At 37.7% G+C, this 12,149-nt stretch overlaps 2 protein-coding genes across 4 annotated transcripts; both read left to right on the top strand.

Annotated features, from left to right (window-relative positions):
* Positions 1-578: 578 nt before the first annotated feature.
* Positions 579-6,685, top strand: LOC135629483 (monodehydroascorbate reductase 3, cytosolic). Its single transcript, XM_065136915.1, has 10 exons — positions 579-674; positions 973-1,044; positions 3,548-3,599; positions 3,990-4,070; positions 4,550-4,668; positions 4,771-4,990; positions 5,210-5,328; positions 5,423-5,548; positions 5,915-6,055; positions 6,196-6,685. The coding sequence occupies exons 1-10, from the start codon at positions 624-626 to the stop codon at positions 6,517-6,519; spliced, it is 1,305 nt and encodes a 434-aa protein (XP_064992987.1). The 5' UTR covers positions 579-623; the 3' UTR covers positions 6,520-6,685.
* A 682-nt stretch (positions 6,686-7,367) lies between these two features.
* LOC135629541 (nuclear pore complex protein NUP50B-like) lies at positions 7,368-11,072 on the top strand. 3 transcript variants are annotated; one of them, XM_065137052.1, is made up of 2 exons: positions 7,368-7,526; positions 9,447-11,072. In XM_065137052.1, exon 2 carries the CDS (start codon positions 9,496-9,498, stop codon positions 10,870-10,872), a length of 1,377 nt encoding a protein of 458 aa, XP_064993124.1. In that variant the 5' UTR covers positions 7,368-7,526; positions 9,447-9,495; the 3' UTR covers positions 10,873-11,072. The 3 variants fall into 3 exon arrangements, with proteins under 3 accessions (XP_064993124.1, XP_064993126.1, XP_064993125.1); XM_065137054.1 differs by having other exon boundaries at positions 7,387-7,526; positions 9,472-11,072; XM_065137053.1 differs by having other exon boundaries at positions 7,389-7,526; positions 9,454-11,072.
* The last annotated feature ends 1,077 nt before the right edge of the window (positions 11,073-12,149 follow it).

The raw sequence follows: 12,149 nt of genomic DNA, 5'->3' as shown, positions 1-12,149 counted from the left end.
AATAACCTCGGTTTATTACTCTTAAAACACTCAGAGTTGCCATGTACTGAACTGAACCGTGTTCAGAAGTAAATGACATAATTTCTAGTGATTTGACCAAAGTTTGACCCACTGTCACGGCAAGCATTATGATCTATTAGACACCACTCCCTGGATTTATCAAGATGGATCTAAAGCTTGGAACGCATGTGAAGTGAATAATTTTCGTTGCATCGGTTGGGCCTGTGGCTCACATTTAGTAAAGCCATCGAGGCCTGGATAACAAGTCTGTCATTTTACTATTTCGCACCGGCAAGCCCATATGTTATTTCTAACGAAAGAATCTCGGAGCGTTCACACAGGGACCTCTGAATGAACGGGCGCGATCTGTGATCGCGAAATCCTTCACTAATCAGAGGGCGTCCGTGATTGCGGGCCGCGACCGTCGCAACGACAGTCCATATTGGGGCAGGCTGTCGTGGCGAGGGCGTGGTTTGTTAGCGATAAGCGTACCAGGATCCGCCACGTGTCTCGAAGCAACTGTGGCGTTCCCCGACCAATCCTTGCGGCCCCTCCCCTATAAATTGAAGCCAATTAATCGGCAGCCTCTGTCAACAGCTAGTTCTTCACCCCTTACAGAAATCATGGCGGAGAAGCACTTCAAGTACGTGATCCTCGGCGGCGGCGTCGCAGCGGTGAGTCTCTGATCGCCTTTTCCCTGGTCTTCCCTCTTCTTCACACTCCTTTTCCAGTTTGGGTCCGTAGAATTTCCCAGATCCTTTTGATCTGGCTGGGAATAGTGATGTTTTTCGTTTAAGTTTCTCTCCACGTACTCTAAATATATGATCGGGTACTACAATAATCTTCCATTATCAGAGATACTAACGATTCAGTGTGTGATGATAGCTGCTGTCATTGCATTCTTCATCCTTTGCATTTTCCCCAATTGCAGTTGTTGCAACAATATCAGGGTTTTTCACTTTGATTTTGCAGGGATATGCGGCTAGAGAGTTTGCGAAGCATGGCCTCAATCCAGGAGAATTGGCAATCATATCAAAAGAGGCGGTGTTGTGCTCTACCTTTTGATAAATTTCTCTTCACACTTTTTCAATAAATTATTGGCTTTTTTGGTGTTACAGTCGACAAATTGAGATGTTGTTGTATCCATACTAGCACTCCTTCTTTCTAGGTTGTAGACTTATAGTCGTGGTAAATTTTTACGGACGGAGTGGATAACACTACTATGTGTGGTTTCACTGACTCAACGTAAATTTGTTCAGAAACAAAAAAAGATACATATGCATGACATTGATGCCTGTTGCTTTCTTTGCTTCTGATATCTAAATCTTTTATTGATATATATCTAAGGGGTGAAAAGCAAATCAAACTCCCAATTCTGAACAAAATCATTAGAAAATTGAAATCTTCTACAACCTAAATGTCAGTCGTCATAGACATGAATTAAACATATTCTTCCCCACAAAAGGGAAAATGACTTATCAGGATCACTGGGAGTGGATAGCATATCTCAATCTTGCCTTTTATCACAAACAGAGACCGAGTCTGGTTGTAGGACTTGGTTGTGGTCTCAACCTTTTGAGCCCTAGGGAAGGTAGAGATGAAAAGAGGAGAATGTGTAAATGGTGAGTTGCTATGGTTGGGAATTGATCCTTTCTTTCGAGATTTGGGTGTAAAATATTATTATAGGAGCAGGAATCGGGGTGTGATGCAGTTGGGGATGGTCAACACTAATGGTGATTTGAAGGGAGGAAAAGGTGATCTTTTATGGCACGATGGAGATAAGGCTATTTCTCTTTAGGAGGAGTGCCTCAAATCCTTCATCTGCTTCATGGAATTTAGGAGGGTCAGGGATTAGACAACCCTATGATTTTCCTGTTTCATATGTTACTTGATAACTACACCTTTTTTTTCTCTTACTATGTATTTTCATGAGTATCTTAGGTTATAACTAGCGTATAACTTTCAAGACTAGTGATCATTTTGGCATCCCAATCTGATTGTCATTGAGATCAGTCCAAGTAATAAGCAACTTGCTTGGGTTCAATGAGTTCTCTTCATTCTAACCTGAGTTCTGCATTTTTGAGCCTGACTCAGCTGAGTTTTTAAGCAATTGCCCCAGTTACGACTGAAGTTCACACTTAATTCTTTGGATATCTCTAGCTATTTGCATTGATAAGCAGCATGTTTATAGTGTGTTCTACTGAATTTGTGGGTGAACCAATTGAACCACCAGTCCAACCAGTGATCAGTGAATGGAAACTTGACCAGGTCATTGATAGCTTCAGTTCTAATAATTATGCTGAGCCTTTGGCATATCTTATTTTGCTTTACTTCAAATATATAGTAGCATTTTGTTGAACATATGAGGTATTCCATTTGTCTTCCTAGTCATAATGGTGTTGTTGTGGGTTCAGATATTGTTGAAAATTTTATAATTCAAATGAGATATTGTGCTTTTTATAGAACAAAGTTTGTGGTATGGTGGTAATTGGCCACAATCTAATTGTTTTGAGATTGTCTATTGAAACATTTCGTAAAGAAGGTTTTTTCCCTAGATTTTGAACTATAGTCACTGAGCCAGCGACTGAAAAACAACATCTATTTGAGAAAAACTAAGTGGATTCTGAAAAGAAGCCCTTGCTTGAGATGGAAAACAATGTTTAATCATTACCATAGAAATAAGCTTGTTCTTTCTTTTCAAATTTTGAAGAGCAGTTGCACTAAACCATCACAATCCTTTGTTTCCTAGAAATTCTGCCTTCTTGTGAAGTTCTCCCCAAAAGATAGATTATCTAAAATATTCAGCAACAACAATAATAACAACAACAAAACTGTAAGTCTCAATTCTTTGGGGTTGGTTACATAGATCTTTTGTCACCATTGAGATATATAAATTGTAAGTCAAGATAATTAAATCTTTATTTATAGATTCAAAATCCTTTTAGGTCTTCCTTTTTCTCTTCTCATGCCACTATCATTATGATTTTATCTCTTTTGACTATTGTATCCAGAGGTCTCCTAATGATGTGCCCATATCATCCTAAATGATTTTCTCTCATCTTATTCTCTATCAAAGCGATATACAGTTGTTCATGAATAAAATTATTATTTTTCCTATCTTTCCTAGTAATTCCACCACATCGATATAATTAATGGATACACCTCTTGAATATTTAGCAACCCTTCTACCAAATCTTCTCTTGACCAAATTATCTTTTGTAAGGACTCTATCATGATCTACTGGTCATCGAAAGGTTATAATCTCTAGAGGTCTACGAATCATGAATTTTTTAAGATTCTCCTCATATTGATGCTATTCCTTATCTCAGCATATCTTAGCACACCAAGAAATAGAACCTGTAAGTTCTCTTATTGCTGAAAGCAGCCAACTTACGTCGCTGTTAAATATCGTGAATGTCACTGCTAGTAAATCATTTCTGTTATAACCATGGCATTGTTGATTATTTCTTATATCTACTATTTTTATCACATTCCTTGAAGCACATTTCTTTGGCACATTGATTCTTAACAAGATAGTATCTTTCAGGTGGCTCCTTATGAACGACCAGCACTTAGCAAGGGATACCTCTTCCCTCAGGGTAGGTCAAAAGTTGTCATTATTAGTTGATTATGATGTTTTTTATTGGTTTTCCAATAGATGTGTGTTTCCTTATGGTATCTCCTATTAAGTTTTTCTAATATTCAAAACCTGATGCCTTTTTTTAATCAGTTTTTGTGAATCAATACCTCCTCAACTGGGTAATGTACCAATTGACTTTTCCATTATTTAATTGGTGTATCTGCAAAAAGCTGTATTTGCATCAGTAGACTCGTGCAACCTGAGTCATAATCCCTGTATGTTGCACACACGACAAGTTGCATGCATCTTTAATTGATCCATTGAAATGCTTTCTTCATCGATGGACCTGCAGAAAAGCATCTACTTTTGTTATCTTTATTTATTTCAATTATATATTCTGAATTCACAGGCGCTGCAAGGCTCCCAGGCTTTCATGTTTGTGTAGGGAGTGGGGGAGAAAGACTACTTCCAGAGTGGTATTCAGAAAACGGTCAGTATTCATAATAAATACTTTTTTGTGGTATTTTGGTGTGCAGCACATGGAAACATGTGTCACATTGGAATCAGAATTGGCATTAAAATGGAAACTTTTGTGAAATCGGAATAAGACTATCCTCTCACATTGATTGTTTTGCATACTGTGAGATTGGAATTGGAATGACTTGAGTCTTTTACATTGTTGGTTTACAAATTTCAGAATTAGAATCAAAATTTAAACTGGTTACAATAATTATATATATTAATTTGCTGTAATTTTATTTATAGTATATATTTTTTATTTATTTTTATTTCATGTTATTTTATAATGTAAATGGTTCTCATATCATTTTTACTATGTATCTACTTTTTATATTATACTTTTATATATACATTAAATTGTATTCTTGTGTTTTTATGTATTACTCTGTGTTATCCTTTATATATTTCATATATTTAAATGTTATTTTACACATCTGTTTGTGGCTACAGGAATAGAACTGATTCTCAGCACTGAAATCGTAAAAGCAGATTTGGCTTCCAAGACTCTAACCAGTGCAGCTGGTGCAACCTTCACATATGATATTCTGATTATTGCCACTGGTTCTACTGTAAGTCAGTTGGATGAACTTAGCCAACCTTACAATATCTGGATCACATTGAGTTTAAAAGTGATCCAACTTAATGTTGTTTTTCACATGCCTTATATGCAGGTTATAAATCTCTCTGATTTTGGTACTCCTGGAGCAAATGCTAACAACATATTTTATCTAAGGGAAATCGATGATGCTGATAAGCTTGTGGCAGCAATAGAGACAAAGAAGAATGGAAAAGTTGTCATTGTTGGAGGAGGATACATTGGTCTTGAACTTAGTGCTGTTATGAAAATGAACAACTTCGATGTCACTATGGTGTACCCTGAGCCCTGGTGCAGTATGTTCCTTATAACCTACATCATATATTTTTTTGTTATTTGAACAAAATAAGATTTATAGAAACTAAGTATATGCTTAAAGGTAGTAATATTTGATCAACTTAGGCTTACCTTCTCATCGAATTTCAGACTGTTAATCCTGAGAGATCCGTTTCATATACATGGAGTTAGATTCTTGAATACAATAAAGTCCTAACATAGTTTATTTTTTCTTGCAGTGCCTAGGCTTTTTACTTCAGACATTGCTGCTTTCTATGAAGGTTATTATGCAAATAAGGGAGTAAAAATAGATAAAGGGACACTTGTTGTTGGATTTGATTCTGATGCCAATGGAGATGTAAGTTTTAAAGCACTATTGATACCCTACAGACAACATTCAAGGTTACATTTTTCTTCTCAGGCATTAGTTGATTAGTAGTTTCAATTATCAGGTAACATCAGTGAAGTTGAAAGATGGAAGAGTACTTGAAGCAGACATTGTAGTAGTTGGTGTTGGTGGTAGACCCCTTACAAAACTGTTCAAAGCCCAAGTCGAAGAGGAGAAAGGTGGAATCAAGGTTAAGTCAACTTTGTTGTCCCCTTTAAATATCACAGGAATAGGTGTTGTCATTATTTGCAATTGACCTTAACCATCTAGCTTTGTTCTGACTATTTAGCATACTGAATATTCACCTACCAGTTTCAATTTGCAACTGAATACTTACAACTTGATACTTTCTGAGTATCTTTATCATGCCCTTTTCATCTTCCGGTTGTGCATTGGAAAACATGTTATTTTGCATTTTTCTTCATATCCTGAGTTTAAGATATTGTTTGCACTTTGTGCCTCTAAATTTCAATTGTAATCTACCTGCATGTGTATTTGTCTTTGTATTTATGATAAATTTTATTCAAAAAGTTCTACAATATTCTTTGTGTTGCAGACTGATGGGTTCTTCCAAACAAGTGTTCCTGGGGTGTATGCTGTGGGAGACGTAGCTACCTTCCCCATGAAACTATACAACGATATAAGGAGAGTCGAGCATGTCGATCATGCCAGAAAATCAGCAGAGCAGGCTGTCAAGGTTACTAGTAATCTTGTCGATTCCACTTTTTTTTTTTTTTTCTCCTTTTCTCTTTAGAGAATGTTTTACACGCCTGCACTTAGTATCTATCGCTCATAAGCTGGATGGTCTTTGAGCCTTTTCTTTTAAACTTGAATCAGGCAATCAAGGCAAGTGAGGAAGGTAAAGTAATCGATGAATATGATTATCTTCCTTACTTCTATTCCCGCTCTTTTGATCTGTCATGGCAATTCTATGGAGACAATGTGGGAGAAACAGTTATGTTCGGTGACAACGACCCTGCATCAGCTAAACCAAAATTTGGCTCCTACTGGATCAAAGATGGAAAGCTGCTGGGGGCTTTCCTGGAAGGTGGATCACCAGATGAGACCAAGACAATAGCCAAGTTAGCAAGGCTGCAGCCCCAAGTCACAGACCTCGAACAACTTGCAAAGGAAGGCCTCTCGTTTGCTTCCAAGATTTGAGTTGATAAAATTGTTCCATCAGCTTATAGATGGCCTTTGTTAACCTCAGAAGGTAACTGATGTTTCCTTCATGAGGTTGAATATTAATGAACTCGATTGGTCTGACGTACTCGATTGCATTACATTTATGTATGAATGTTATGACCATGGCATTAGATTTTCTTTATTCGTCTGCAGATAATTATGCTACGTTATGACAACATAACTGGCAAGACTTAATTATTGGATTACTCATTAGGACTCGACCAAGGTTTGAGCGTGAGAAGATCATATGGGTCCTGACCTGACCATAATTCAGGCTCTTCCAAATTGTCCCAACATTTCGTAGAAAACCCTCTAACGATTACTCCTCGATCATTTAACTGTACAAACAATCATTGGATCAATAAAAAAAAATTTGGCAAAGTTCAAACAAAGTAGATGTGTTACCATTCAAATATTATATGACATGATGGTAAATCATAATTTTCCATTGAAATCAGATAATTGGAAGGAATCTTTCTATAGCACCAATAAATTGTTTGTTGTTCTATTTGGCTTGTGCGATTCCGGTGTTTGTGTGTTACGATAACACGGTACGTTCATGCATCCGTTTTCCTCGAGTCCTATAACAACCGCAAGAAGCCAAGTAAAACCAACCACCAAATGTCACATATGTCATCATCGGGTAAGAAGGTATCTATTTTTTGGATTTATCTTCCAATGCTACATAGTTAGCCGAACCCATAAACAGAGATAAGACGAAACCATTAGGGTTTTGGGTTGTGTGTGTGCGCGTGAGCAGGCCGGCCCAAATTACACAGGGGACAGTAGGAGAACTCTTTATAAGCTCCCATGCGCCGTTGGGTAATCATCGACGGTCAGGATAAGCTAGGGCAAAACCACGCGTATCCGTGTTCATCGCTGATTTGGGGAGGAGGGCATCACCTGCCCTCGTCTCAGTCGCTCCGGGAGGGGGGAAGAACGCGAAATCCGTCATCCACCCAACTCAGTAGCGATTCTCGAGGGTACTATGCCTTCCTCCTTTCTCTCGTCTTCCTGATTTCACGGTCTTGTGATTAATTTCCCCTTGTTTTCTTTCCCTGATCTCGGAAGCGAACCCTAGTCTTGATGTGTCGAGGGGCGAACTCACGATCTGGATTGGGATCTTACATGAGGCACTTTCTTTAGGGCTTTAGCTTGTAATATTGAGGTTTGATATATAGGATTTTACTTTTGATCAATTCCACGAGCAAAGATCGCATTTCCGTAGTTAGGTCTTTTCTCCACTTGCATAGTTGTGTAGATGTTCACATAAAGAGTCGATGTTGTACTGCTGGCTTGTTCGCTTGTTGACGGATGGTGGCTAGTGGCTGTGTGCTGCCTTGCGGTTATAATGGATACATGTTTATCATCTGAAGAATATTTTTATCTTTTGTGCGCACTTCAGTAGCGGATTTGTCTGCTAAGCCGCTGTATATTAGACCAGAGAAAGGCCATTTTAGGATTATATGTGTGATATTCTCGTCACTCCTTTTACCATGAACGAATGATTTTGATTAGACATGGAGGCCAATGGAAATAGTAGTTGAAGGGATATGAAGATTGATTGATACTTGAATCTATGATCTAGAGTAGTCGTTTTTAGTGTTCTTATTTTTGTTGGCATGATTAAATATTAATGCATAAGAGAGGGCAAACTTTTGTTCCATGGGAGGGTTGTTATTTTGCAACCTAAATGACCGCGTAGCACAAGACTACGCATGTTGGACATCCCAGCTTTCGTGCTAAGCCACTGTATTTTACTTGATCACTGCATAGACATAAGAAAGGCCACTTGAGGATTATTTGTGTGATACTGCTCTCTTGGCACTTTTTTTCCGCTCTGAATGAGTTATGTTAGACCTGTGAGTAACCTATTATCTGTTTTCTCGTAAAAGGAATGAATTTTTTGTCTGTCAATTATGCTTTATGACATGCATTATTTGCCTATATGACTGCTGTAGCAAGATTTCTTGTTTCGTGGATTCTTAGTAGAGTATGATTAAGGTATTGAAATCGAATTAAAATTTGTGCACAATTTTAGTTGTTTTAAGTTATGAATCCAGTTGATGTTCTTCTGTTTCCGTTTTTCATTTCTCCATGAAGGCTTACATAATAACTTTTTCAAAGTAGTTTGGAAGTTATATTGTTCATACGTTGTTAATCTAGTTAGTGATTAGCGACCATATGCATCTTTGGTTGCATTTCTGGATAGACCATTTGCAAATTGCAACGTTTGCTGGAATAGTATAGTGGGCATTTATTTATTCGAAGGCAGGGACTGAAATATCTTCTTTTGCTTTTCCCCAATTGAAGAAAATGACTTGTGTGGTGTTAAGATTCTGGGATTCATTATGAAGTTTGAACCAACTAGTGAGGAAGAACAGATTACAAGACCTTATGAACAAAGAAGAGTTTGCTTCATCATCTTCTCTGTTATTGCAATAGCCTTTTAGAGGAGGCTGATGTTGGGATAAAACACTTACTGATCATCTTGCTATTACATGGTTTAGAAATAAAATGTCTTGAAATTACATCATCTTCTAAGCCCCTAGACATTTCACAAAGTTTTCAATACAAGTCTATTTATTGGGTCTCATGCATCATACTGTTCATGAAGATTGCTTTCCTATTCAGTTGAGTGAAACCTAAATTCTAGCCTTCTAGTTCGTTTCCTGATAATGGTAATCAGGTATGTCTTTTTTGATTTCATGAGAGACTACTACGTTTTCATTCTTTCATATAGTCATTGCTAGAATTTATTTCTAATATGATGGTATATGTGCACTATGTCTTTTGCTTTTTTAGCTGCTGCATTTAATCATCATTTGCCAAAAATTGTAGAAAATGTTCTGTTGTTATATCACTTCAGGAACAATAATATTTTCCTTTGTTACTAATTTAAGTTTTCAGGTTTCGTTGGGAAGTCAGAGTGTCAAGCTTAGGTTTGTTCAAATGGGGGATGCAGAAAGTGCCTTACCTGCATCCAAGAAGAGGGTCGCTGGAAGACAACTATCAAAGGATGACCCTGATCCTGATGAAGATGCTCCTGAGGCAGAGATGGGTACTTTCAAAAAAGCCAGTGAGGAAGTAATGGCTACTAGAAGAATACTGAAGGTTCGGCGCAATCAGCCACCAACAGCTGCTGCTTCAAATCCTTTTGCTGGAATTCGTTTAGTGGCTCCAGTGGACTCCAGTACGGAAGCAACTAATGCAGTTGAGCAACCTGAAACTGGTGGTTGTACAAAACCTGTAGGAGAACAAAATGATACTAATGAGGACAGCTTAATTACTGATGCGGGTAAAGGAAGTGAAATTAGTGATTCTATTAACGAAATTGAGAAAACGAAAGAGAGTAGCGAGAAATTGGATGTGAAACCTGAACCATCATCAGCACCAGGTGATGATAAGGTGAAAAATGATGAAATCGAAGAGAAACACCAACCTGTGGACACCAGTAAAGATGCCAAAGAAGGTGGGGTAAAAAATGATAGTGGAGGTATAGATGAAACAAATGGGGTTGACCTCAAAGAAACTGAGAAGGAAGCTAAAGAAACGACAGAAGAAGCTGGAGATAAAACTGAGAATGAAGAAAAGGAAAGTGAGAAAGAAGTGGAGGAAAATGATCAAAAAGATCCTGCTGAACCTGATGCACCTCTGAATTCATTTCAGCAATTATCAAGTAGCCAAAATGCCTTTTCAGGGCTTGCAGGAACTGGATTCTCAACTTCTTCTTTTGCCTTTGGAAGCTTTGCCAAGGAAGGATCCAAGTTTGGAACAAGTTTTGCATCTCCTTTTGCATTCAAGAGTGAAAGTTCATTATTTTCCTTCGGTACCGGGAGTGCTAATAATGGGGACTCTTCCTTGCCAGCGCTGGGGGCTGCACCAGATGCCTCTAAGAGTGTGAAACTCTCGGAGGTGCCTGTTGAGACAGGCGAAGAGAACGAGAGAGCAGTTTTTACTGCTGATGCCATAATGTACGAGTATTTGGACGGAGGGTGGAAGGAGAGGGGCAAGGGAGAGCTTAAGATAAATATCTCAGCATCAGATGTGGAAAAAGCAAGGCTTGTTATGCGATCCAAGGGTAATTATAGGCTGATCTTGAATGCAAACCTTTACCCAGACATGTCCCTCACCGACATGGACAAGAGAGGCATTACTTTTGCTTGCATTAATAGCACTGGAGAAGGAAAGGATGGCCTGACTACTGTTGCTCTCAAGTTCAAGGACAGCAGCATTGTGCAAGAGTTTCGTGAATCAGTTGTGGCACATAAAGGCCAGAAAGCGCCTATTTCGGAACCTAACGAATCATCCAAGGAGTCTGATGATTGATTTGGTAAATCTGCCATATTGGTTCAAACTTTCTGAATGAACATGGTAACGGCTCAATCTCTCTTTTGATATTTCCGTTAATGGTCTCGCTTAAACATGATTTCTTAAGCTGTTTGAGTTGTAAACTTTTGGCCATTCACAAGTGTCAACTTGTTTTGTTAATTTTAGTATTATGAGCAAACACCTCAACGTTTTACGAACTCTACGAGACACAGAAACTCACAATTTCCATTACATCATATCTGCAAGTTATCTGCTGGTTCATTCGAACGTTACGCCATGCCGTTTTCCACTGGTTGTCACATAACATCAAAACTTGATTCCTCTTCTGAAATACTTTGTTATCAATTTAAGAGCTCAGCTTGCTTCTTTAACATAGAGAAACAGGTTTGAGTCTTCCTGGAGTTGCCTTGTCTAGGAATTGATTTGTTGGCTCTTTAACCAGCCACGATTGCATATATGGTAAAGATTAGGAATTCTCTGTAGGATTTATTTCTTAATATACAGAATATGAGTCAGATGTCTGAGAAACAATTCTTTGTAGGCTTTTAGGTAGGCATTGACATAAAATGAACAAATGATCTCAATGTTTAGACTTTGATATAGGGGTGTCTTCTATAACAATCAGTGGTCAGATTTCTTTTATCTTTTTTTATAATGTCAACTAGAATCCTTCTTAACCTTCTGATGCCCCCAACTGTGTATTGACCTCCCACCCCTCTTGCTAATCCGTCATGAATAAGCTAATCATCATCATTATCATCATAAAAAAAAGCACTTTTTTTTGCCTGTTAATGTTAATCGCCCTATCATGGCTGGTGAAATAAAATTCTTAAGGAGTGTCTTTTTTTTATTTGAAAAAAAATCGGAAAAGAACAGTTAAAAACTTTTTTTTCTGGTTTTTCTAACAAACAATTATGGGAAAAGTTTTCCATGGGAAACAATTTCCCCTGGAATTTTCCTCAATCAAACGCACTTGAAAAAAATAAGTATGTGAGCATCACTAAGCAGAAAATAATCAAACGCATAATTTGATCAAAGAACATTATAGAGATAAGAAGAAGCAAAGTCTATGTCTAGCTTTCAATATCAACGAACGAGATGTTGTAGCAAGTGTCATCTGAAGTAATTAGGAGATTAAAAATAAAAATCAATAAATTAAAGGTGATTTTTACGTTATTAAATGGGTTAGGCAGATTTCAGTAAATTAATTACCTTTAGAATAGATTTCGTGACGTGTGTATTAGATGCTGCTGCCTAAACATAAGAGCACCACA

The sequence above is a fragment of the Musa acuminata genome, chromosome BXJ3-1 (genome assembly GCF_036884655.1).
Source record: "Musa acuminata AAA Group cultivar baxijiao chromosome BXJ3-1, Cavendish_Baxijiao_AAA, whole genome shotgun sequence".
NCBI lineage: Eukaryota > Viridiplantae > Streptophyta > Magnoliopsida > Zingiberales > Musaceae > Musa > Musa acuminata.
The sequence above is the reverse complement of the archived record's forward strand: the minus strand, read 5'-3'. Positions and strand labels throughout refer to the sequence as shown.

Excerpts from the sequence above, each read along its gene's own strand:
- LOC135629541 (XM_065137052.1), top strand. The coding sequence starts at position 9,496 with ATGGGGGATGCAGAAAGTGCCTTACCTGCATCCAAGAAGAGGGTCGCT.
- LOC135629483 (XM_065136915.1), top strand. The coding sequence starts at position 624 with ATGGCGGAGAAGCACTTCAAGTACGTGATCCTCGGCGGCGGCGTCGCA. Across the intron at positions 4,071-4,549 it reads AGAGTGGTATTCAGAAAACG|GAATAGAACTGATTCTCAGC; the intron begins GTCAGTATTCAT and ends TTGTGGCTACAG. Across the intron at positions 4,669-4,770 it reads TTATTGCCACTGGTTCTACT|GTTATAAATCTCTCTGATTT; the intron begins GTAAGTCAGTTG and ends CCTTATATGCAG.